General features: G+C 41.1%; 3 protein-coding genes across 3 annotated transcripts in view; all 3 read right to left on the minus strand.

The window, feature by feature from the left end:
- The window catches only part of LOC119724764 (adenylate cyclase type 3-like), a 40,612-nt gene extending 31,711 nt beyond the window's left edge, over positions 1-8,901 (minus strand). The window contains exons 1-2 of the mRNA XM_038195970.1: positions 8,428-8,901; positions 3,374-4,142 (exon numbers count right to left, since the gene is read on the minus strand). Coding sequence (XP_038051898.1) covers positions 3,374-4,045 — 672 coding nt within the window. The 5' untranslated portion in view covers positions 4,046-4,142; positions 8,428-8,901. The remainder of the gene's footprint in view (positions 1-3,373; positions 4,143-8,427) is intronic.
- A 1,995-nt stretch (positions 8,902-10,896) lies between these two features.
- LOC119724767 (epoxide hydrolase 1-like) lies at positions 10,897-19,174 on the minus strand. Its single transcript, XM_038195974.1, has 9 exons — positions 19,090-19,174; positions 17,163-17,413; positions 16,863-16,974; positions 16,337-16,505; positions 15,904-16,018; positions 15,175-15,304; positions 14,333-14,529; positions 13,488-13,719; positions 10,897-12,588 (listed from the first exon to the last, which is right to left on the minus strand). The coding sequence occupies exons 2-9, from the start codon at positions 17,362-17,364 to the stop codon at positions 12,369-12,371; spliced, it is 1,377 nt and encodes a 458-aa protein (XP_038051902.1). The 5' UTR covers positions 17,365-17,413; positions 19,090-19,174; the 3' UTR covers positions 10,897-12,368.
- An 883-nt stretch (positions 19,175-20,057) lies between these two features.
- Positions 20,058-26,185, minus strand: LOC119724766 (epoxide hydrolase 1-like). The gene is made up of 8 exons (XM_038195972.1): positions 25,960-26,185; positions 25,628-25,739; positions 25,097-25,265; positions 24,658-24,772; positions 23,933-24,062; positions 23,194-23,390; positions 22,352-22,583; positions 20,058-21,328 (listed from the first exon to the last, which is right to left on the minus strand). Exons 1-8 carry the CDS (start codon positions 26,159-26,161, stop codon positions 21,109-21,111), a joined length of 1,377 nt encoding a protein of 458 aa, XP_038051900.1. The 5' UTR covers positions 26,162-26,185; the 3' UTR covers positions 20,058-21,108.
- Between the last annotated feature and the right edge of the window lie 314 nt (positions 26,186-26,499).

A 26,499-nucleotide genomic window follows, 5' to 3' on the forward strand; every position in this document is an offset into this window, starting at 1 on the left:
GTAGCGCCTGAACGGTGATAACAAGGTTGCACTATGCATGCAATGATGCAAGCATGGTGCGTATGCGTGGCCAAGCAAAAAAAACCGGACACTTATATCGAAGCCAAGAGGCACGGTAATATGCACGCACACATCTTGCTGTTCCCGACGGGTGGAATTTGATGAGGTGTAAGAGTGCTGTGCAATCTCAAAGGGAAAAAGGCTGGAAATAAAAATAGGTCTGCCGTGAAGTTCCGTGTGGATGAGATTCAAGCAGTGGTGCTATGGTTTAACTGGATGCCGTTAGACCTCATTGTGATACCTTTTGAAACATCATTTTAGAACGTTTCTATATACCTTATTTTAATACCTTTATACTTTATTTTTATTCCTCATTTTTATTCCTCATTTGGTATCATTCCGGCTTATTTAATACCATTTGAAACCTCTTCTTGACACATTTTACACCTCATTTTAATACATTTTATACCTTACTTTGATTCTTTTGGAAACCTTATTTTCAAACCTCATTTTGAAACCTAACTTGGATACCTTATATTTTGAAACCTCATTTTGATACCTCATGATGATACCTCATTTTGATACCTTTTAATGCGTCATTTTGACACTTTACAAACGTCATTTTAATATTTTTTATAATGTTTGATACTTAAGAATTCACGACACAGTAATTATTCTTGTTCTTGGTGAAGGTGTCTCAGTCTATTTATAACGTACCCGAACCCCTAGGCCTCAATTTTTTTAAGAGACCTTGCTTGCTAGCATTTGTTTCGTACTCGTCTGACGAACGGACGTCATTACTGAGATGAAAAATCATAGCCCTAGGTAGTCTTGTGAAGGTCGATACCTTCATTACTACGGGATGATGAAACATATTTCGATTGATCTCAAGCCCCCCCCCCCTTCTTGAAAGATGGACGGTTATTAAGAATAACATAATACAATTTCATATCAACACAAGAGAATGTGAGAAAAGAGTATACCGAGGCCCTTCATGTACAAGTAAAGAACATTTTAAGTAAACGAAAAATGCAACTTGGTGATCTGCAGAAAAGAATGACGGCTTGAAGGACCTCAGAATCCATTTGGTTGTGAGTGTCAAGAGCTGTGTTTGAGACTTTAAGGACGACCACTCAAAACAGCGTCAGTGATTTTTCCTGATATGGATGGAGGAAATGTATATGTTCCCGCCACATCACTAAACGCCAGTATGTTCTCCTTGTAGAGCGATATTGCTTTCGATATTAGGGTTTGCAAATAGAAACCTCTACTCTGTCGTGGAGGTTGTTCGAGTAGGATAACATTCAAATCACATTACACGTGGCCTCCGCAGTGGAACGAGAGAAATTGAAATTAACTCCCGCAATTCTTTTGAAACCTAGCTGCAACAACATGCAGCGTGGAATGCAATTACAACTTGGGAGAATAAAATCAGATAGTTGTCCGCCAGAATCAAGCATGAGAAGAGGGAACAAAATAACTCGCAACGAAGAAAATATATTGAATGAACTGCCAGGCAACGGTGACGTGTGTTGGGTTATTATTTTCTCCTATTTTCCTATCTAAAAATAATAATAATCAAGGAGAATTGATTGTTATGAGTGGAGTAGAAGAATGGGCGAAGTTTGGCACGCTTCTAGATCTTGATTGGAGTTTTGGTGTGACTTGGCGCTTTGTGTGTCTTAACTGGGTTCAGATTAATTATTTGTTTCTTGTATCTTTAAGTATAGCCCAAACAGTCCTGAATCCTCCAATTTCAATACGATTTTGCACACCCCCTAGGGAGTTAGGGTTAATGTTGTGGCAGATGTACTTGTACAGGGTGAGTAAAAAAACAACGAAACCCAAATGTCGGGACCATTGTTTTAGTGAAGTTCTGCATGTAGCACTTTCAAAATCTAGGATATAAAAGCCACATTCATAAGCTTTCTTTTAGTACAAGAATCATTCAAATCACTCATGCACTTTTCAATTTACGGAGTTTTAAACACAACCATCGTTTTAAAGTTCTGTCCACGGTCCACAAAAAAAGGTGTAAGTTCTTTCATCAAAACGAAAACAATTCACGCACATCCCTATGTGATTTGTTTTCGTTTTGCTGAAATAACACTGACCTTTTTTTGTGATCCGTGGACAGAACTTTAAAACGGTGGTTGTGTTTAAAATTCCGTAAGTACATGAGTGATTTGATTGATTCTTGTACTAAAAGAAAGCTTGTGAATTGGGTTTGTATATACTAGATTTTTTGAAAGTGCTACATGCAGAAATTCACTAAAACAATGGTCCCACATTTGGGTTTCATGGTTTTTTTTATTCACCCTGTACTATAGTATCTGAGAATGGGGGCTGGGGTTAATTGCGTGAGCACTTATAAGAGGCGGTTATTTGAACATCAAACAAAAATAGATCATGAATATTCATGAGGTCTATAAATTGCTGTCAAATTACCTACCTACCCAAGGAAAAATGTAAACTTCCTCCGGTCATTCGGACTCACCCTGTATACCTATTGGAATATTGCCCAGCAGCCGTGAGTGCGAGCTCATATTCGGACGACTTTCTAATCCAATTTTCACCCTCCTACAAAACAAACACTATGCTACAGTCGCCGCTTTAACCTTCATTTGTGATATTACCTATTTCTCTAGAGATGAAAAGCAATTTTCACAGTATCCGCCCCATAGACCAGTCTCATAGACCAGTCAATCTGGTCATGCTTCGGGGCTTATTTTTTTTTTGGCAGTCTACGAGGCGCAAAATTCGATTAGGAGGACAAATCCTTATTTTTCATGAGAATTTTTTTCCTGAGTACAAAGTGCGGTAGTGATCTTTGGCTAGAATGGAATTTTTTCAGGTTTTTTGCCTCATAACTTGTTAAAAAAAAAGCCCGTCCGGTTAGCTGGAGAGGGGCTCTTTTGGTGTCGTACGGGAGTAGTTGAACCTTTTCGTGCTTTTACTTTTTACTGTCGGTAGTCCCCTGCGTTTATGACAAATAACTTTTTTAGACCTCCAAATAGCTCGGTGGAGAACAGTTAGTGCACAATTTAAGTGACTTAGGAAACGTTTGTGGTTGTTAACTGAGGAAGGTCGTGGATTCGAAGCTTGGACCATCGGGTGTTTTTGGAAGTTAGATTCTACCCATCACAACTGTATAGGTAGATTCGAACCCTCAACCATCGGATCAGAAATTCAGTGATCTACCAACAGACATTTGAAGTGTCATAGTTACTAAGTGAATTAATTTACCTGCTGATGTTAACTTTATTAATGTTAGTCATGCGTTGAGGTGGATTCAAACCCTTAACCATCCAATCGGAAATCCACTGCTTTACCTGACAGAAATTGTTATTCCAAGGATGGTGAAATGTCTTACCTGGGCGCCAAGATTGGAGACGTGCACCGTTGACATGACTCCCACCATAACACTGTGAACGATAACATTGAACAGACTAAGCACCAGGATGTACCGGAGCCGGATCGGCAGCATGACGAAAGAAGCAAAAATGAAGAACACCTGCCATCCGACCCCATCGCTGGGAGACATCGGGAAGTAGTAAAACACCAAGTCCACGGCAGTCTGCCCCGTCAGGAGACACCAAACAGCGTAAGGCATAACATGCAGAAGTGTCCAGTCAGTGACTAGTTTGTACTGGCATAATGCAAACACGATCAGGTTAGTGACTGTGGTGATCGCCATAATGGCTATGGCAGTGCTCAGGCTCTTAAAGATGTACAGGGCCAGGACCACGAAGTCGAAGAGCAAAGCAAAACCGGCAAGGACCGGTAAGGCGTCACGCCTCTGTCTGGTGAAATAAGTCTGGTAGGTCGCCTCCATGGACGCGGATTTGAATTGATACCGGAGCCATGCCGGCAGAAACTGGTAGCAGGAGTCTCCCACCGACAGGCGGCTTTTTCTCCTCTCTCTGCGCTTCATCTTGGCGATGTCTGCGTCCGTGGTGCTCATCTCCAGCTCCGGGTAGGACTCCAGGTCCCCTGAGATGATAGGGGTCTCCCCGCCGCCCAGGTGGGACTTCTTACCCCTCATAGCGCCCTCTAGAGGTGAAGGATCAGGGGTCAAGGTCTGCAGTTAATTACATTTCTAAGGTGACTGAGAGTTGACCTAGCACCTCAAGGCGTCGTACCTGTGAGAATTGATCAAGCAAAAAGAAGAGTCAGTAAATACGTTTTAGACATCAATTTGGTACACCGTGGATCGCCTCATTAAATATCCGCTATAACTTGTGGCAGTGTACGTTCATCCCAAGTTTCATGTATTAGTTGCATGATTTTGAACAACTTTCCCAAGAATCTTTCCGCAGTGAAGCAATCAGCAAAGTGCACAACCTTAAAACTTCATTGTGGGAAAATGTAATGGAAGTTGTTTAGAATCCTGCCACTAATACCCGATGCAGCGGGCCTATTTCGGATAAACATGTCCGCAAATTATCCTGACATTTAGATGACTCCTTACCGTTATTGGTAAATACTAAGTGATTGATTGGTCAGTGTAATCAACACCGAATAAGTAGGCCCCTATTGACAAAATTGCCACGGTTTTAATTTGTAGAAAATCCTTTGAATGTATGAAAGGATCGACCATGTGGCTGGTTTCAAGGAACATTATTACTCTACACAACATCCAGTACGCTGATGAGCTTCAGTGTGCGATACGCGTTGATGAACGGCACACCAAATGAATGCGTGTCACTAACCGTGTTCCCTACGGAGCCCGCAATTTGCGGCGTGCACAGTAAATAACCTCGGTGAACAACAAGACGCCGATAATTCACCTCTGCCGATCCCTCATTAACCGCCGCGTTTGCCGACAGTTTACCCTTGAGATTCGTTTCGTTGAAGCCCTCCGCCGTATGTTTTCCACCATGGACTCGTTATTGCAATTAATAATTTAAAATGCGGGTAGGTAAGTACGAAGTAGTTCGGACAAAACGCGCGCTCGGGTCCAGTGGATAGGTTTTCCTCGCAGGCAGATTTACAGGGAATCAAAAAGAAAGTGACCTGGAGTATTCGTTTTCTTAAAAAGCAATACAATTTGATAAACCAATTAAGTATATCTTACAAGAGCACGTTATTAAACTAATCTGAAAACAAATTTTTCTGAAATGTATACATGCTATCAAACAGTATGCATGTCTTACTTTAAAAAAAAAACCGGTTCGATAGGCGCATTAGGTTCTATAACAAAAGCAAATCAAACATGGCTGCTGGATACGGTGACCAGTATATGTCACGCTCACGCGCATGTTGCACGCGTTCTTAACTACGAGGCGCGCGCGCATTTTGGTATTCCTATTGGTCGAAGGAGCCAGGAGTGCGTGCGTACTACCTGAGCGCGACTCGCGCAGAAAATGGCTGCCGCTGGATCTGTCTAGATAACAAAAATGCAGCTGCGAGACAAGTCTTAGTTATCAACAACAAAAATCCTCACGCGACCCGCGTGATACAATCGAATATAAGCGTCAAGGCATAATGACAGTCAGTTTCTTATCGCAATTTTGAGCAGCGGAGTTCACGAAGGATATTTTTCATGTATAGTCGTGGGTTTTTTTTTTCATCCGTAGCTGTCAAGCGAGTTGCGTTTTACGACCTTGCACTTTCTAACCCAAGGCGAACCTGCTAAAGCTCGTTTGGTGCAGAAGTGAAATGTACTGAGGCTCTGTGTTTTCGGCGAGTGGTGTCATGGCATCCTCTGACTGCATGGAATGGAGCAGTTTTCAGATGAGAAAAAAAGCAAGAGAAATATAATTTAAAATGCAATATCTAAGTTTGCATGTGTGAATGCCAAAAGGCGAAAGCCCGTTTGTTTGTGCAGAGATTAAGGAAAATTAATGAATCACCGCGCTTCGTTGAGTCGTGTTGCGGAAGTTATGTGAGTGCGTCGATAACTTTGTGTTTAATTTAGATGAGCAATAACCGAAGAGAAATAAATCGAGAGAAATATAATTTGTTTGAAATGCAAGCCCGACTTTTGTTAAGGCCAAACCCAGGCACCGTATGTGTTACATCATTAAAATGCATATCACCGTTTTATAAAATCTATAAATAGAAGTTTTGTAAGCAGCTGCATGCTTCTCACACACAGGACATTACAACAAATTATTCATTTTCGTATTTTTATGGAGTAATAAATTCCATACCATGCATAACACAGGAATTGATTTTCATCTCGGGATGCTTGCATTCTTAACAATTGATGCACAATTCTCAAATATTTATAGTTTTGAAATTAATAATTTCAAGCATAACTAGTCAGCGGCCAATTTTATTGTGTGATTTGCAGACTTATTGTTTAAGCTTTCTGTTTGCAAAGTCACGAACATTGTTGAATTAATGAATAAAATACAATTGACAAACAAAACATTGACCGCTCAGATATTCCATTTTGGACACGTTAATAACATCGATTTTCTGCTGTCTCAAAAAAAAATGAATAAAAATAAAATGAACAGTTATCTTAAGTACATTTTGAGAACATATACTCAGGAAGGACCGAGTGCACCTGCGTGCCTTAAAGCACTCAGCTCACAACATTGAAACATTAGAAATGGTTGAATGGCCGTGCACGCGACGGGAATCTGACAACAGACAGCTTTTATGCAGTTTTTGTCGTAGAATTTTACAAAAAAATACCTAGTTTAAGCACTCAAGTCACGTATTGATGATGCATTTGAAATATTCAAAAGGAAAACAGAAAACAACTGCCGCTCTCCTATTAAAGGATGGAATTTTTTTAAGATGGTCGAGTGGGAAGACATCTGCACTAGAAAGCAGGAGGTCGTGGGTTCGAGTCCTACCCGAGTGATTTTTTCCAACTTTCACTCGGGAGGTAACACACTGAGTATACAGAGTTTAAACGTCGGTGAAGGGCAAAACCTATAATTTGATCTTGGCAGCTCTTCTAGATTTCCATGGATGCTTAATTATCATGAAGACGAAAATGGAACACTTGGAAGTTAGCACGGATGTAGGGGGAAATATCATGTCTTGATAAATGTTCCTGGTACATTGAATACAAACTGTTTAAATAAATATAACACGCTAGCTACTCCAGCACTCAAAATATTAATGGACGAAGAAAGTTTGGGGGCAGCTTTATACAAAAACAAATTCATTTACCGCTTTACCTTTCCCGACCAGAAGCCTATGCACCTGAGGTCTGGATTCCCGATTATCTCAAATCTCCCATAATCTCTCTTTAATGCTCGTCCAAACAGCCGTTTAAGGAGGTTTAAGTTTCAATCTTTAATGATGTCCCGCCGCGCAACGGGCAATTCGATTCCGTTTAGCGAGCAAAGAGGTGCACCTTTGCCCTCGGCATGTCGCGTTGGCACGGTCGAACCCTGGCTCGCAGCACTCGCTGCTTGCCGCATGAACTCGTAGTTTCACGCGTTGTGAAAATGTATGTGTACTGGCGTATACTTACCTTCGTTTAAACGCCCGTTCATGAGATGATGAATTGATTGCAAGGACTGATGCAGTGTGCAGATAATTGCATCCTGCCTTTCTTAATAAACAACCAGGTGTTAGCATAAATGCGATCGCTTTATACCTCCATTCTTAATTTAACTCTGTCAGTGATTATTTTGAAAAGCGATGTGGATGATTCACCCATGCAAACGTTTGTGTTTTGTTTTATAATATACCAGGAAAATTAAACGCAAATATGTATTTGTTTTGGAAAGTCTATTTATGGATTTCTGTTGATAAGATATGATTGTCAGTAAAATGCGATCAACACAATGTATAAAAAAGAGAAAAGCAGATGTTTGCATAAGTTAATGGTACCTTTATTGTGGGTCTGTAATCGAGAAAAGTACATGCAATTTCTCTTGGCACCACTAGCAATTTATTTAATGGGTAAGTGGTCATTAAGATACTGTATTATGCATGTAGGCAAACGTTGAAAGGAAAGGCCATCATCAAGCTCCCTCATTCAAAGGAACAAGTATTGGTCGGTACAAAAATTTAAAAATGAGGGCAGATTTTTTGAGAAATACAATATTTTGAATTTGTATACGGTAAATTAACGTTTTCCCTGACATGTTTCATTCCTAAAAGTGGAATCTAAAGAAAAAGGTAGAACGCCGGTTCTATTTTTCTTGTTATCCCAATGATGTAGATTATATAATTCTAATGCTAAAGCCCGTAAATTTAGACTATAAACTGATATCCAATTCTTAAACTGTACTTGTTTAATTATTCATATCGACTTTGTTGCCAGAAATGACACACGGGTAAGGCTCAGTCCGTATTTCCATTGTTGTCTACAGTACCCTTAATGTCGCTTTAGATATTCCAAACATTGTCGAGTGATCCCATAAACCATTCGTATTGTTACCATCGTGAAACATGCAATAAAATGCTCTTTGTTTACCGGCGTCATCATGAAAGCAATAATGAATGACTTACCTCCTCGAGAATACACGCGCTCGTTTAGTAGATTGCAATTCCACCGCTACACACTATCTCCATATAACACAGAATGGTAAGGTTATCGGTCGACCATCTAGTAATATTACTCCAGAAGGAGGGAGAATATATAAGACTCCATCACGGTTATATTCTCCCTGAAATGACGATGCGGGTGTATAGAAATTGGGTTATCAGCACGCCACATCTATGCCTTCATGTTGCAATATTATCCCATCCAGCCTCACAGTGCTATTACGCCAGCGAAAATGGCATCGACGGAACGCGTGCAGTGCGTCGATATAGGCCGTAGTGGCGTCGCCGCACGCCCGTACACATATCGCTGTAGCTACCACCTTGGTGTGTGTTTCTATTGTTTCGTGCTATCTACCTACGATAGCACTCGCGGTCGCCATCATCATCGGTAACGCGTGACCAAGGCAACGGCGGGGGTGGATGAGGTCTCGTCCCCCGGTATCGTGTGTGTTTGCATCGTCTCGCTTCTGGTAATTAGGCATTCAGGCGTGAAGGAACGATGATGTCGTTTTTACAAGCGGAAGAGGCTGGGAGTTATCAGCCATGAGCTATCTTGCAATAGTGGTATTTATGTACTGGCATCGAGGGGTTTTATTCGGGAAACGTTTAAGAGATCGTGACATTTTGATGGTAGACTCTTTCTCAGTGGCCAATGGTAACAATCGTGACGCTGATACGGCTTCGTGCAACATTCGCAAATTATTTCAAACTATTTAATTCGATGTAAACTCATTAGTACCAAATTGTTTTATATTTCCCAAGAATAAGTTCGTTCTACTAGCCGCTGGAATTAATATTCTTCTAATCCCAGATGAATAAAGCTTTAAACTTTCAAGATTAAAACATTTGCATTTACTGTAAAAGCATGCGTCACGTGACCACAGCATGAAACTTTTGATAAGTGTCACGTGATCGGTATATATATGTATAACACCACCTTTGTACAAGTCGCCATCGGCACAAGACATATCAAGGACAAATTCTTGCCCGAATATTGACCATGATCAATGAAATCCTCACAGTGAACCAAGCCTTGAGTTCCTTGTCTCATAACAGGCAACGTACGCCATCCAATTAACTTAACTCTGTCCGTGAATTAGAAATCAAATTGACACACTTCTGCTTACACTAATTGAGTGACAATTATTGCGCTCAGGTGATGTGTTGTGCAAACCATGTTCTAGAATGACTGGTATTTTCCCTTTAAAACCCTGGGTTTTAAATTAAACGAGTAATGAATCCGGCTATTTTTTGCTTTTGCTCGTGATGAACATTCACATTATTTAAATGTTTTGACTTTCCCTTACTAAAAGCAATTAACTATAATGCACCGAATCGTGGTCGTAGTACTGCGTCAATTACCCAGTGTCATTTTAACTTATAGGTGGGCGTGGACATCCGGGAATTGTTTAAATTTACTTGTCTAGCTCCCAGACTTACGTTCTTGAAACTTAATGGTTCTGTAGTCTGGAGTGCTGAATGGTAACACATAGCAACCAATGGAAATTGTTCGAAAAATGAATATATGTTTTCATCGGTTGACGTCACTCCGCCCCGATCTATAAATTGTAGTACGCGGACTTATAAGGAAGGCCTTGGAATATATAGCGCATGACAGCGCCCTCTACCAGTGCTGTGCGGAAAAATCGACTCTATGTGTCTCCACGGTAGGCAATTTGCGTCAATGAACTTTTATGGCAAGTATACTCATTGGAGTCTGTCTATTTCCTCGCTGTGCGTTCTTTCAACAAAACGAAAACAATTGACGCACATCCCTCTATTATGATCGTGGACAGAACTTTAAAACGGTGGTTGTGTTTAAAATTCCGCAACTTGAAAAGTTCATGTGTGATTTGAATGATTCGTGTACTAAACGAAAGCTTATGAATTTGGGCTGTCATATCCTAGATTTTGAAAGTCTACATGCAGAACTTCACCAAAACAATGGTCCTGGCATTTAGGTTTCATTTTTTTTACTCACCCTGTATGTCTGTCTTACAATACGTGTATACGAAGTTAATGATTTTGTGAATAATGAATGTTTTCATACTAGGAGTCACTCGAATACAACCACTTCATTAATCACAGACTGCAATATTAACATGGACGACAGATGTGAAGCGCATATCATTTCCTTTTCAGGCAATTTCGTCCGGGATATTACAAAATGTAAGTGCACATCAGCTTTACTTTAATACCTTGTCAAAATAGAGTCCCAATCACGCACTGCCATTTTGCGCATGTGAGAAGTGGGATCGCGTGATGAATGGCAGTTTGCCAGAGAGGCTATTTTGAGGAGTTTAATTAAAGTTCGACGGAGATGAATTGGCTCCGAGGCAAGGTAAAATTGGAAGGTTGTTTTCTTGTCATATTGGTTGGCTGTCTTAGCTTAGAATGACCCAAGGGTAAAGCATGACTTGTCAACAAAATAAAGACGGCGAAAAATGAGCAAACATTTATTATTCAGTCGCAATTCTCTACTTCAAACAAAATGTTTCTTGCTGGAAACGTGCATTGCATTTTGGACACCATGAAGATTTGTTAAAAATGAATAATTTACAACATATATAGACGTGGTTAGTGGTTCTAGTACGCTGTAGGACCATCGGGAAAGATTAAACATTTTCTGATTTATGATTTGCTATTTTTCTGATTATGCTTTGCATTTTTAGTTGCCTCATTTCATGCATGTATATAAAAAAGTACTTGAAAAAAAGTTATTAATATTTGTTGGTCTTAAATCTAAAACAAAACAGTTGATGTGTGTTCCACATACATTATGTATTCTAAAGATGTAAGCGGAACTCTAACTAATAAAAGGCAAACAAATGCGGAACACTCTTCCCACGTTTTAAAGCTAAACATGATTATTGTTGCATATTTCTATAAATTATTTGATTTATATATTTACACACCTTTATGTTTTTTTTTTCTTCAAAAATTGTCAGTTTTAAGAGTCACTTGGAATGTTCTCTTAAAGTTGATCAAAACAATAAAACACCGATTAGGAAATATTCAGAGTGCATAACATCTGTCTGAAAATTCCGCCGATGGAATCATATTTCAGAATCAACATTATTTGAAATGCAGCCTAAGTTTGTTGTAGCGCCCTCTAGTGTTTTGGCTGATCTTGACCGAACCAAAGCTACCTGTACGCACCCCCGTTGCACAACTATTGGGCTATATGCGCATGTGACGCAGTTTTCAACTGCGCATGCGCTAAGCCTTTATAATCAATTCAATTAAATTCAAAATACGTTAATTATCCTTAAAAAGGGCAATTACATTATTGTTGGACAGCTCACTATATAAACAATACACTATCAGTAATTACAAGTCCAACGGTTTTAAACAATTAAGTTTTAAACAATATTATTACAAACTGTATATGAACTTATCTTTGATTTAAAATTGAAAACTTCTCTAAAGCTAGTCTTCATGCTATAAATACGATGATGAATGTACACACCATGACAAATAAAAATGACAAAAGCAATGATGGACCTTTTAAAATATGGATAGCTAGCAGCGAATAAAATTAATGACAACTGGAACAATGACAACTTCCTTCTGTTCTTTGATGGCAAATAAAATGAGACTAGATGACAATAAAATGATGGACCTTTGAAAATACAAGTACCAATTATTTAAGTCTACTAGCCACTGCAATGAATGAGAACCTCCCGTTAGTTTTTAAGGACGGCATCTGAGACGGCGTCAAGATGGAAGAAACTGAAACACGGTTTCCAGCACTGGCTATAAAGAAAGAGTTGGCATTCCAAAGTACTTGTTGATCGCAGAACTGGCTGGAGACATGCAATTTGGTTTGTATACACATTCGCTGTTTTGAGAACGGAATATGCATTTAGCCCTGATCGTGATATCTGACTAATTTTCAGCTCAGTTTATTCCTTTTTCTTCACCAGACGCTGCTCCACCTTCTGCGTGAATTGTCGGAGGTCCTTGGCCAGTAGTTCGGGCACCTCGAGAGCCACGAAGTGGCCGCCCGCGGAGTACGTCGTGTAGGAGACGATGTCCGTGAAGTGAGTGGACGCCCAGTTCTTCTGGCAGCGTAAGTACTCTCGGGGCAGGTCTGCCAATCCTGCCGGTACGGTGTTTAAGAAGCTGAAAGGTAATGATAAAAGAGTGCACATTTGCCCATTGAGATATAAGGTGGACACAGTTATGAAGCTGATATTGCGAGAAGATTGGTTTAATTTTTTAGATACCCTGTCCAAACTTCAGTGGCCCATCCGGCTTCATTAAAATACAGCAATATAATGGAATAAGTCGGGCTGTGCCCCATCTATCCCTTTGTATTCCTGTATTTAAATGAACCTTGATCCGCCAGTGAACTTGGTAATTAAAAACAATTTCGCTAACACCTTGTAAGCTAAACATGTTTAGAAGCTAAACATTAATACGTTTCCAATTCCTACCCATCAATGTGAATGCCTAAATATTATATTCGTCAATACTTTAAACTTGTTATGTACTTAAACACATTCGTTAACATTCAGTGATACTAAGGAAGTGTATAGAAAAAGTGCTTAATTGTTAAAAGCCGTTTTTGCAGTCTAAACAAAAGTTTTCACACCAAATTGCACCATTATTCTATCCACCAGATAATCGTTTTTTAAAAAAAACCGCAAAATTGTAAGAATGATCCCGGCGAAGGAACAGCGTCCAGTTTCTTGGAGATTTTTTTTCTTCAGAAAACGCTGCTCAGCGAATGTATGCCCTTGTCAAAAATCCGCCGAGAACCAGCGACCTTCAGTGTACGATGCACTGCGTTTTTTGGCATGTTTCTGTGCTGATATCTCCATGGCATTGTTACATTGTTTATCGTTTAAGTTGCTGTCATTTTTATCGTTTTGTTGAACTACCCGTAAACAATTGATTTGTTGAAATTGAACTTTCACGTTTTTTGCTGCTATCACTGCAGTTTAATATTCAGATTTCACTTTTTAAATTTCATTCCGACCCCCCCCCCCCCTACCGAAAACAAAACAACACGCACTTACTTTGCTAGTTCTAGGGCTTTGGGCATGGTTTCCTTGTAAAAGCGCATGGATGACGTCATGCTGCCAGATACCCAATAGATCATGACGTTAGTCAGCAGGTAGTCCCATGAGGTGGACCAATGAGCGCTCAGCTCTCTGTCGTCCACGTCAAGCCGGTCGTAATGGGAAGAGCTGTAGTACTTCTCCAGGATGTAAGCGGCGAGGCCGACTGGGGAGTCGGTCAGTGCGTGACCTGGGGGTCAAAAGGTTGAAGGTCAGGATCATATTCAGGGTGCACACCGGTAAATAGGCCAAAACCCATCCCTCGAGCTATGAATAAATGTTATACCCTCAAAATATTCTAAATTAGAGAGTTCTAGGAGCCTTTAAATTGGGGAATTGAAGAGATATGGCAATAAACCTCTAACTCAGACTTGGGGCTTCTAATGTTGAGCATTTTGGATGCAATTGGGCTATCATCAGTTTGGAATTCGGGCGATTCACAATGCAGTGCGCCACCAAGAGTTTGCCACAGAGAGTTCGTTTTTCAAGGTCACGGTCGACAAAACATGGCCCATTTGAACGAGTGTCAGTAGAAAACTTGAGCTAATTTTGTTATAGATTGGGGCAAAGCCTTCTGCCGCCTTACAAAAAAACTCCATATTGATAAAACGAAAAGAAAAGGGCAAACAGATCAGTACTCGAATCATACGCTTACGAACTTTCTGGCCGGAAAAACTTACAATTTTAAATGTCCCGCGCTGCAAATTTGTCGACCATCTCCTCCCACAATGCACTGGGAAAAATGAATTCTCCATGGCAAACTCTTGGTGGCGCACTGCATTGTGAATCACCTGAATTCTTACCAATTGTGTCAGGCTTGGTCGACTGTATGTGCAGGTAACCCGTCTCCCTAAGATAATCCTTGATCGCTTCCCAGGTCGGTAGCATCCTGCCGTACGCCTTGTCCTCCAGCACCAGAGACGGGAACAGAATGGCAAGAATCATCTGACTGACTAGCGGCGGGATGGCTATCATGTTCATATGGACGCCGCGGACGTGGCTGGTAAAGGTACAACCAAGACGCCATTTTAAATCTTATCCAGAATTCGAGATCGTAGCTAAGACAGTATTCGTTCGCTCTTTCCCATTACCAGAATCCATATGATTGTAATACGGTCGTTTCACAATAGTGCGCCTCCAAGAATTTGCAACGCGTTGACCAATTACAATGCGCAAAATCGGTCGACCCAATGCGCGTTTGGAAAAGGTCGACTGATTTCGTGCATTGTGATTGGCCAACGCGTTGCAAACTCTTGGAGGCGCACTATTGTGAATCGCCCGTATGCGGTATTCAACAATATCAATTTAAATATCATAACATTTCTACTTTATCATTTCTGCATAGATAATGAGGACATCATGAAGGCTTTTAAGGTTCACTTATACGAAGAAGGTAACGTTGGTATAAACCAGTACATGTAATGACTTTCAACAGTATTACTTGAATCAGCACTGACTCCACCTCGTTCCCAGGGGTCGAGCAGTACGCTCCCATCACAACCTGCTCTCACCCTGCTTTGGATCATATGCGTTATTCAAAATTTTGGATACTATACCCATTTCATGAATTTATCTTTCAAACGTCGTCCTGATTCGAGTCTTGGCTCAGCGAATGCTTTGGTGCTGTAAAGAATAGTGTACCCACCTTGGGACTATTCCCGACATCTGGTCCACCACAATAGCTCCAAAATCACCTCCCTGCACGTAGTAGCTGTCGAACCCCAGGCGGGTCATTAACTTGTGTAATATTCGGCCAGCGTCCCTGGAATCCAGGCCTACAATAACAAAATATTTTTGTCTAACATAAGACCTGTATATCCAAAATAAAGAGCGCCCTCATTTTCAAAAATGAGTGTACACATCAGAAAACACAAAATGAGTAATTTGACTCAATATCGTTATGATTGAGTCATTTTGTCCGTGTAGTGAGTCACTTTGAGCCAAAGTGTGTCACTATACGGACAAGATGACTCATTTTGTACGACAGTGAGTCTAATTACTCACTTTGTGTTTTCTGTGTACATAGCAGACAATTATGCTTTCCTTGAAAGTTGAGAGAAGTGCCTTTCTTAAATCATGGTTTTGTCTTCAATTTCGGCTACGTCTCGAAATCCGTGCCTTTCTAATACCATGGGTTTGTCTCCAATTCGGCTACGTCTCGAAATCCAGGGCATTTGAGATGCGTTTAAAGTTCACACAAAATCAAGAGATGAGACCCATATAATTATAAGCTCCTGCATTTTTGTTCTTTATATACTTAACACTTTTTGATGAACAAAAAACATTTTGAGCAAGGGACTTCAAAGCGAAGGCTTTAGCTCTGGAATGGAAGTCGAAGCCGATGAGGAAACCAACGTTTGGGAAATGGCCATACCTGGCTTGTGAGCAGCCTCGGAGAAACCATAGCCGGGCAGAGAAGGAAGGATAACCTCGAATATATCATCCTCGTTCCCACCGTGATGAGTGGGGTCGGTCAACATAGGGATCATCTGAAGAGCAAAAAAGTAACAATTTAAGCTTTCTACAAAATGTCTAATAAAGAAACTGCAGAATCAAAATTGTTTGTAATACGTAAAACTGTTTTTTTAAACTCTCCAATATTCTCGTCTACTGAGGTATAAACACTAGTGTAGTAGCACTATCACTCTTAGTAATATAATTCTGAATGGTTTAGGGTGATTAAAATAAGGTCACGAGAGAACCAACAACCGTATAGAATAAACACTAAGTTTGTACAAAGTACATTTGCATGAATTGTTAAACCATCATTGTCGACTCATTTTGAATCATGAAGGTCTTCATTTTACCTTGTAGAAATCGTAGAACGAGCTCGGCCAACCGTGAACCATCATGATGGGTTTGGCTTTCTGTCCAGGCTTCAATCGAGGCACGACTCGCACAAAGTGAATGTCGATTCCCTCGATCTTCGTTTTGAAACTCTGGTACTGGTTAAGTTCCTTTTCCTTCTTGCGCCAACTGTATTATTTTAACCACAAAGAGAAACAAATCAGCATCCGGGACACGTTCTCATTCAGCCGATTGCAGCCACGCGATGTCACGCACTGAACCGACGAATTATAGCTGCCGCGCGCGCGTGTGCGTCTTGTCAAAGCTTGCGCGCACCCATTCACGGATTCGGCGACCCACAAACCAACAACTAAATGGACATTTCCAGAAATGTGTCACCTGACGCATCTTTCGAAATGGTCTTCTTTTGTTGCTTTCTTGAAACTGACAGCAACCCTGAAAGACATGGGCGTCGCCAGGATTGGGCGGGGGGGGGGGGGGGCTTGCATCAAGCAACTCTAGTTGGGTAATAATTTCAAAACATACTCGTATTTGTTCAGCCAGTAATCGACAATGGGCTTCATGTGCTCGGGCTTCATGCCATAGTTGAACTTGGTGTCTTCCACACTCTCGAACCATCGGGTTTTCCTGAGACGCTCTGCAGAGATGAGGAATAAAAGAGAAGATTGCAGAAGAAAAATTACAAGAATAAAACACGAAACTTGGAATACGTATAACCAAAGATCTCAAGTCATATATATGACACAAATGATATCTGTTTTACCTGTCTGCCTCGCTTTGAATTCAAATATGGCGGTCCTTTCAAACAGCAAATTGATTTCTCACCTTTCAAATCCGCTAGATCTTTGTCCGGAAAATGGATGTTGAATTTCTTGACCGACTTGTCTTCCTCCTTCTCAGGTTTGTCACCTCGTCCCCACCAGCCATCACCGACCTCTGGTGGTTTGGGTGGTGAACTGAAGAGGCCACTCATGTAGGCGATGCCAAGGCCTAGCAGGAGTACGGTGGCCGCTATTTTCCATCCCATGATTCAGTTGAGGATCGTTATTACCGGTATACTGAAAGTCTGTGTAGATCTGCAAAACAGGAAACACACAGGTTAGTTGACTAGAGTTCTGCTTGGTGTTTTGCCATGCCTTAATTATGCCACACTAAAACGTACGCCTGGGGTTAGATATGATTGACCCGAATCCGGGGTAAATTCGCCCCGAGTTTTTAAATGACATTTTTCGGGTCAAAACTGACACTTTTCCTGGCCAAAATGACACGAGTCTTTTCTGGGTCAAAATGACACTTTCCGGGCCAATATGACACTTTTCCAGGTCACAATTACACTTTTTTTGTGAAATTGGTCACCTTTCCGGGTCGACAATGACACTTTTCCGGGTCAAATGGCACTTTTCTTTGACAAAAATGACTCTTTTCCACAGCAAAAGAAATACCAGGCCATTTTCCACGTCAAATAATATGACACTTTTCTGGGTCAGAACGACATTTTTTTTCCGTCTAAAGTGCACTTTACCACACAGGTTTCTATAATGTACATCGAGCGGCAAAAAAAAAAATACCCATAGAAATTAAATCAACAGCTGTCTGGTGTATCTATTTACCCAACGACTACGCGATAATATCAGGTCAAATGTCATTTGATATCCAGCACAGTCACGTCCAAGTGATGTATCCACTTTACCGAGTTTACCGGCAAAGCGAAAGACATTAAAGGCAATTAATCACAGTTCCGAATCCTCTAATTTCAATTTATGTCACAAACTGTGTTTACCAGCAAATTTTCAATGAATTTTCAGCCTGGCCTAATTTTCAAACGTCTCTATTAATAAGGCAAAACAAATTGCTCTGGTTGTCTGCTTCCAATTTCCATACCCTATTCTGACAGCCCCTACCAAAATATTTTTTTTAATGGGAAAAATGAGGGGAAAAACACCGACAACCTTCAATTTCTACCTTTTACTCTTGACTACACGCAGACGCCTCATTATGATGGTACATTATGATCGTACACAACAAAATGGCAAAAACCTACCTACATACACTATTTTCGAATGCCACGTAACTGGAAACAGAACTCTTTTTTTGCCTAAACACATGAGAAATATTCAAAATTCATGTTCAACTGCCCGTTTTAAAACAGGCACATCGCGATATGACTCCAAGATATATTAATTAATGGACAGTACATGGCAACCTATAGGGCTTTTTTACTGATTTTTCGTAAGTGGAATATTGACGGTCGTTCTAGGCTACTGCGACCTGGCTGACGCAGTCAATTGCTGACGGAAATCATTGTCCATCGGTAAGGTCAGCCAAGTCCACAGACCATGCATTTTATTGTGGTCAGAAATACCTACATGCATGGACCTCGTATTGACCGATATGCAAGCTGTTTTATGCACCGTATAATAAAGTGTACCCAGGTCATTTTTCTTTGAATAGGATTTAGCGCACAGCAGGCGGTGAAAAATAAGATCATTATATATTTTATAAATGAAGCAGCTTTAATTAAGGCAAATGAAAATGCCGAAGTATTTGTAATAATATAGTCAAATAATTGTATTTAAAAAACGCATTTTAGCATGCTTTATCCTGAAGGTCGTACGCGTAAATACAGTTTAACTTGATAAATAATCGCTGTTCCAGCTCTGCATAAAACTAATATCCCATCCGCATATAACGGCCTGTACTCCACTTTTCACATTGGCCTTTCATTCAATAAAGGATACGTGCTGAAACTTACCGCGATTTCTGCAATGTCACCTCATATAGAAGGGCGGCGATGGTATGATGTGTGCAGGATAGCCTACATGTAGGCCTACATGTACATGTACATACCCTTTGAACTATTCATTCATTGCCCTCGGTCGATGGTTTATGGGTCAATGCCGAAATGCGCGATACTCGGTGAATATAACTCAAAGGTTAATTCTGTAGGAACTGCATGCACAAACGCGATACATATGACAATGTGATGGTTGCTGGGAGGGTTTGGTTTCAGACCGTATTCCGTGCGGTAATCGGTACGGGTTGTAGTCTGCCTCCTAATTGTAGGTAGTAGTTCAGTGACGATGTATACACATATATTATGACTAAGCACGTACCCTTGACCTTGCATACATGCATTATTAACTAGCATAAAATCGCAAGGCTTGTGTACATGCATAGTCAATGCACTTTTCTGACGCATGCGCACACTAGCTTCAACGTGATCATTCAGGTTTAATACATGTACAATTCCTATTATGCGCACTTACCAAATTATTAAAAATAGGCATACTCACTCTCCAAGGTGTTCAACGGACACGCATCAAATTAAACCGCTCATTTCGTCATCTTTCATTTTCTGTTCTTTTTTTTGGGGGGGGGGGGGTAATCTGATAACTTTTGGGAGAAATTCCCATCCGAAGATGATCACCCTGAAAATTAGTCCCGGAGCCCATCGCCATTTTGAAAAACGATATGCCTATAGTACACTCCATTGCAAAATAGAGCGCTTCTAGCGCCCAATTTCATCAAAATTTCACAGAAACACAAGCTCGCAGTCGAGTCCTGTGCACGGCTTCCACCCTTATTTTTTAATTTTTTTTTTAAACATCAAGTTCATGGCCCATCTTGGCCGGCGTGAGCAATTTGTTGGCCTATTTAATACTGGTCTGGATCCACTGATAATGGTGCCGCGTCTAAGTCAATCGGAACAGACACAGGTCATTTCATAATTTATCAAATGTTCTTTATTTCTGTTTCTTAAATTCATGGTGATAAGCCAAAATGCACTATTATGTATTCCTTGCACGGAACCAGTCATGCATGATCCTTCCTCCATGTAATTTGAACAGAAGTGAGGCTCACAGTAGGCCTGCCTTTTCGAGTGTTAAATGCAAGTTGAGTTGTCATGCCTTGTTTGTAGGTAGGTGACTTGATATCAACTGGCTGGCTCCTTGCCAGTTAAGCCTCTCTTTGAACTTAACTCCCTTGCAAATGGACAATAAGTCCCAGTCAAATCTACTTTCAAATTGACGGAAGACAATGAAACAGCAATCGATTTGAATAACAATTTCGAGCGAAAACTATAGCTAATTCTAGGGGAAGGCAAAAAGGTAGCCAAAAAGCGAGGATCATTCTATGGGTTTTTTTTTTGGGGGGGGGATAATTAATGTTGCACAGTTTCATAAATTATTGAATTTGAATATTACACATTTATGTTTTTGTTACACTTACTGTAAATTAATATTGCTATTTTTAAGTGTCACTTGAATGGCTTGCTCTAAATGTGACAACACAAAAGACAGCTGATCAGGAAATCTTCGAAGTATATAACTTCGTTTGGAAAATTCCGCCAATTAATTTAGAAGATTTCAGAGGAAACATTATATTAGGTGCAGCCTAATTTGGTTATAGCGCCCTCTATTGTCCTTGGTCATATTGTCTGTTCTTTGATGGCAAATAAAATGAGACTAGATGACAATAAAATGATGGACCTTTGAAAATACAACTATCAATTATTTAAATCTACTAGCCACTGCAATGAATGAGAACCTCCTGTTAGTTTTTTAGGACGGCATCTGAGACGGCGTCAAGATGGAAGAAACTGAAACACGGTTTCCAGCACTGGCTAAGAAAGAGTGGGCATTCCAAAGTACTTGTTGATCGCAGAACTGGCTGGAGACATGTTATTTGGTTTGTATACACATTCGCTGTTTTGAGAACGGGAATATGCATGTAGACCTGATCGTGATATCTGACTAATTTTCAGCTCAGTTTATTCCTTTTTCTTCACCAGACGCTGCTCCACCTTCTGCGTGAATTGTCGGAGGTCCTTGGCCAGTAGTTCGGGCACCTCGAGAGCCACGAAGTGGCCGCCCGCGGAGTACGTCGTGTAGGAGACGATGTCCGTGAAGTGAGTGGACGCCCAGTTCTTCTGGCAGCGACAGAACTCTCGGGGCGGGTCTGCCAATCCTGCCGGTACGGTGTTTAGGAAGCTGAAAGGTAATGATAAAAGAGTGCGTATTTGCCCATTGAGATATAAGGTGGACACAGTTATGAAGCTGATATTGCGAGAAGATTGGTTTAAGTTTTTAGATCAGTCATGTTTCCCTTGACTGTTGCCGTCGTTGGGGGACCCAAGGGGCGAAGAAACTAAAGTCCTCCTCCATGCTGTTCTGTCAGCGGCCTGCACTAGGAGTTCTGACAGTTTTTAGATACCGTGTCCAAACTTCAGTGGCGCATCCAGCTTCATTAAAATACAGCAATATAATGGAACAAGTCGGTCTGTGCCCCATCTATCCCTTTGTATTCCTGTATTTAAATGAACCTAGATCCGCCACTGAACTTGGTAATTAAACACAATTTCGCTAATACCTTGTAAGCTAAACATGTTTAGAAGCTCAACAATAATACATTTCTAATTCCTACACATCAATGTGAATGCCTAAATGCTATATTCGTCAATACTTTAAACTTGTTATGAACTAACACGTTTGTTAACATTCAGGGATACCAAGGAAGTGTATAAAAAAAAGTGCTTAATTGTTAAAAGCCGTTTTTTGCAGTCTAAACAAAAGTTTTCACACCAAATTGCACCATTATTCTATCCACCAGATAATCGTCTTTAAAAAAAACCCGCAAAATTGTAAGAATGATCCCGGCGAAGGAACAGCGTCCAGTTTCTTGGAGATTTTTTGTCTTCAGAAAACGCTGCTCAGCGAATGTATGCCCTTGTCAAAAATCCGCCGAGAACCAGCGACCGTCAGTGTACGATGCACTGCATTTTTTTGGCTGGTTTCTGTGCTGATATCTCCATGGCATTGTTACATTGTTTATCGTTTAAGTTGCTGTCATTTTTTATCGTTTTGTTGAACTACCCGTAAACTATTGATTTTTTGAAATTGAACTTTCACGTTTTTTGCTGCTATCACTGCAGTTTAATATTCAGATTTCACTTTTTAAATTTCATTCCGACCCCCCCCCCCCCCCTTACCGAAAACAAAGCAACACGCACTTACTTTGCTAGTTCTAGGGTTTTGGGCATGGTTTCCTTGTAAAAGCGCATGGATGACGTCATGCTGCCAGATACCCAATAGATCATGACGTTAGTCAGCAGGTAGTCCCATGAGGTGGACCAATGAGCGCTCAGCTCTCTGTCGTCCACGTCAAGCCGGTCGAAATGGGAAGAGCAGTAGTACTTCTCCAGGATGTAAGCGGCGAGGCCGACTGGGGAGTCGGTCAGTGCGTGACCTGGGGGTCAAAAGGTTGAAGGTCAGGATCATATTCAGGGTGCACACCGGTAAATAGGCCAAAACCCATCCCTCGAGCTATGAATAAATGTTATACCCTCAAAATATTCTAAATTAGAGAGTTCTAGGAGCCTTTAAATTGGGGAATTGAAGAGATATGGCAATAAACCTCTAGCTCAGACTTGGGGCTTCTAATGTTGAGCATTTTGGATGCAATTGGACTATCATCAGTTTGGAATTCGGGCGATTCACAATGCAGTGCGCCACCAAGAGTTTGCCAAAGAGAGTTCGTTTTTCAAGGTCACTGTCGACAAAACATGGCCCATTTGAACGAGTGTCAGTAGAAAACTTGAGCTAATTTGTTATAGATTGGGGCAAAGCGTTCTGCCGCCTTACAAAAAAAACTCCATATTGATAAAACGAAAAGAAAAGGGCAAACAGATCAGTACTCGAATCATACGCTTACGAACTTTCTGGCCGGAAAAACTTACAATTTCAAATGTCCCGCGCTGCAAATTTGTCGACCATCTCCCACAATGCACTGGGAAAAATGAATTCTCCATGGCAAACTCTTGGTGGCGCACTGCATTGTGAATCGCCCGAATTCTTACCAATTGTGTCAGGCTTGGTCGCCTGTATGTGCAGGTAACCCGTCTCCCTAAGATAACCCTTGATCGATGCCCAGGTCGGTATGATCCTGCCGTACGCCTCGTCCTCCAGCACCAGAGACGGGAACAGAATGCCCAGAATCATCTGACTGACTGGCGGCGGGATGGGTATCATGTTCATATGGACGCCGCGGACGTGGCTGGTAAAGGTACAACCAAGACGCCATCTTAAATCTTATCCAGAATTCGAGATCGTAGCTAAGACAGTATTCGTTCGCTCTTTCCCATTACCAGAATCCATATGATTGTAATACGGTCGTTTCACAATAGTGCGCCTCCAAGAATTTGCAACGCGTTGACCAATTACAATGCGCAAAATCGGTCGACCCAATGCGCGTTTGGAAAAGGTCGACTGATTTCGTGCATTGTGATTGGCCAACGCGTTGCAAACTCTTGGAGGCGCACTATTGTGAATCGCCCGTATGCGGTATTCAACAATATCAATTTAAATATCATAACATTTCTACTTTATCATTTCTGCATCATCAGCACTGACTCAACCTCGTTCCCAGGGGTCGAGCAGTACGCTCCCATCACAACCTGCTCTCACCCTGCTTTGGATCATATGCGTTATTCAAAATTTTGGATACTATACCCATTTCATGAATTTGTTTCAAACGTCGTCCTGATTCGAGTCTTGGCTCAGCGAATGCTTTGGTGCTGTAAAGAATAGTGTACCCACCTTGGGACTATTCCCGACATCTGGTCCACCACCGCAGCTCCAAAATCCCCGCCCTGCACGTAGTAGCTGTCGAACCCCAGGCGGGTCATTAACTTGTGTAATATTCGGCCAGCGTCCCTGGAATCCAGGCCTACAATAACAAAATATTTTGTCTAACATAGGACCTGTATATCCAAAATAAACAGCGCCCTCATTTTCAAAAATGAGTGTACACAGAAAACACAAAGTGAGTAATTTGACTCAATATCGTTATGATTGAGTCATTTTGTCCGTGTAGTGAGTCACTTTGAGCCAAAGTGTGTCACTATACGGACAAGATGACTCATTTTGTACGACAGTGAGTCTAATTACTCACTTTGTGTTTTCTGTGTACATAGCAGACAATGCTTTCCTTGAAAGTTGGAGAGAAGTGCCTTTCTTAAATCATGGTTTTGTCTTCAATTTCGGCTACGTCTCGAAATCCGTGCCTTTCTAATACCATGGGTTTGTCTCCAATTTCGGCTACGTCTCGAAATCCAGGGCATTTGAGATGCGTTTAAAGTTCACACAAAATCAAGATATGGGACCCAAATAATTATAAGCTCCTGCATTTTTGTTCTTTATATACTTAACACTTTTTGATGAAAAAAAAAACATTTTGAGCAAGGGACTTCAAAGCGAAGGCTTTAGCTCTGGAATGGAAGTCGAAGCCGATGAGGAAACCAACGTTTGGGAAATGGCCATACCTGGCTTGTGAGCAGCCTCGGAGAAACCATAGCCGGGCAGAGAAGGAAGGATAACCTCGAATATATCATCCTCGTTCCCACCGTGACGAGTGGGGTCGGTCAACATAGGGATTATCTGAAGAGCAAAAAAGTAACAATTTAAGCTTTCTACAAAATGTCTAATGAAGAAACTGCAGAATCAAAATTGTTTGTAATACGTAAAACTGTTTTTTTTAAACTCTCCAATATTCTCGTCTACTGGGGTATAAACACTAGTGTAGTAGCACTATCACTCTTAGTAATATAATTCTGAATGGTTTAGGGTGATTAAAAAAAGGTCACCAGAGAACCAACAACCGTATAGAATAAACACTTTACTAAGTTTGTACAAAGTACATTTGCATGAATTGTTAAACCATCATTTTCGACTCATTTTGAATCATGAAGGTCTTCATTTTACCTGGTAGAAATCGTAGAAGGAGCTCGGCCAACCGTGAACCATCATGATGGGTTTGGCTTTCTGTCCAGGCTTCAATCGAGGCACGACTCGCACGAAGTGAATGTCGATTCCCTCGATCTTCGTTTTGAAACTCTGGTACTGGTTAAGTTCCTTTTCCTTCTTGCGCCAACTGTATTATTTTAACCACAAAGAGCAACAAATCAGCATCCGGGACACGTTCTCATTCAGCCGTTGCAGCCACGCGATGTCACGCACTGAACCGACGCATTATAGCTGCCGCGCGCGCGTGTGCGTCTTGTCAACGCTTCCGCGCACCCATTCACGGATTCGCCGAATTACAAACCAACTACTAACGAAAATTTCCAAAAAATGCGTCACTGACTAACGCATCTTTGAATTTGACTTTCTTTTATTGCTTTCTTCAAACTGACAGCAAGCCTGAAAGACATGGGCGAGGGCGGGGGGGGGCGCTTGCATCAAGTTACTAGGGTAACCGCCTAGTTGGGTAATAATTTCCACACACACACATACTCGTATTTGTTCAGCCAGTAATCGACAATGGGCTTCATGTGCTCGGGCTTCATGCCATAGTTAAACTTGGTGTCTTCCACACTCTCGAACCATCTGGTTTTCCTAAGACGCTCTGCAGAGATGAAGAATAATATAGAAGATTGCAGAAGAAAAATTACAAGAATAAAACACGAAACTTGGAATACGTAACCAAAGATCTCGCTGCCACCAGTATAACCGCCATGCACAGTTTTAAGTCATAATATATTACGCAAATGATATTTGCTTTACCTGTCTGCCTCGCTTTGAATTCAAATATGGCGGTCCTTTCAAACAGCAAATTTATTTCTCACCTTTCAAATCCGCTAGATCTTTGTCCGGAAAATGGATGTTGAATTTCTTGACCGACTTGTCTTCCTCCTTCTCAGGTTTGACACCTCGTCCCCACCAGCCATCACCGACCTCTGGTGGTTCGGGTGGTGAACTGAAGAGGCCACTCATGTAGGCGATGCAAAGGCCTAGCAGGAGTACGGTGGCCGCTATTTTCCATCCCATGGTTGAGGTAGAGGATCGTTATTACCGGTATACTGGAAGTCTATAGATCTGCAAAACAGGAAAACACACAGGTTAGTTGACTAGAGTTCTGCTTGGTGTTTTGCCACGCCTTAATTATGCCACACTGTAAAACGTACGCCTCAGGTTACATATGATTGACCCGAATCCGGGGTAAATTCGCCCCGACTTTTTAAATGACACTTTCCGGGCCAATGTGACACTTTTCCAGGTCTCAATTACACTTTTTCCCGTCAAATTGGTCACTTTTCCGGGTCAAATGGCACTTTTCCTTGACAAAATTACTCTTTTCCTTGACAAATATTGACGGTCTTTCTAGG

Source organism: Patiria miniata, unplaced genomic scaffold (assembly GCF_015706575.1).
Source record: "Patiria miniata isolate m_02_andy unplaced genomic scaffold, ASM1570657v1 HiC_scaffold_18, whole genome shotgun sequence".
Taxonomy (NCBI): Eukaryota; Metazoa; Echinodermata; class Asteroidea; order Valvatida; family Asterinidae; genus Patiria; species Patiria miniata.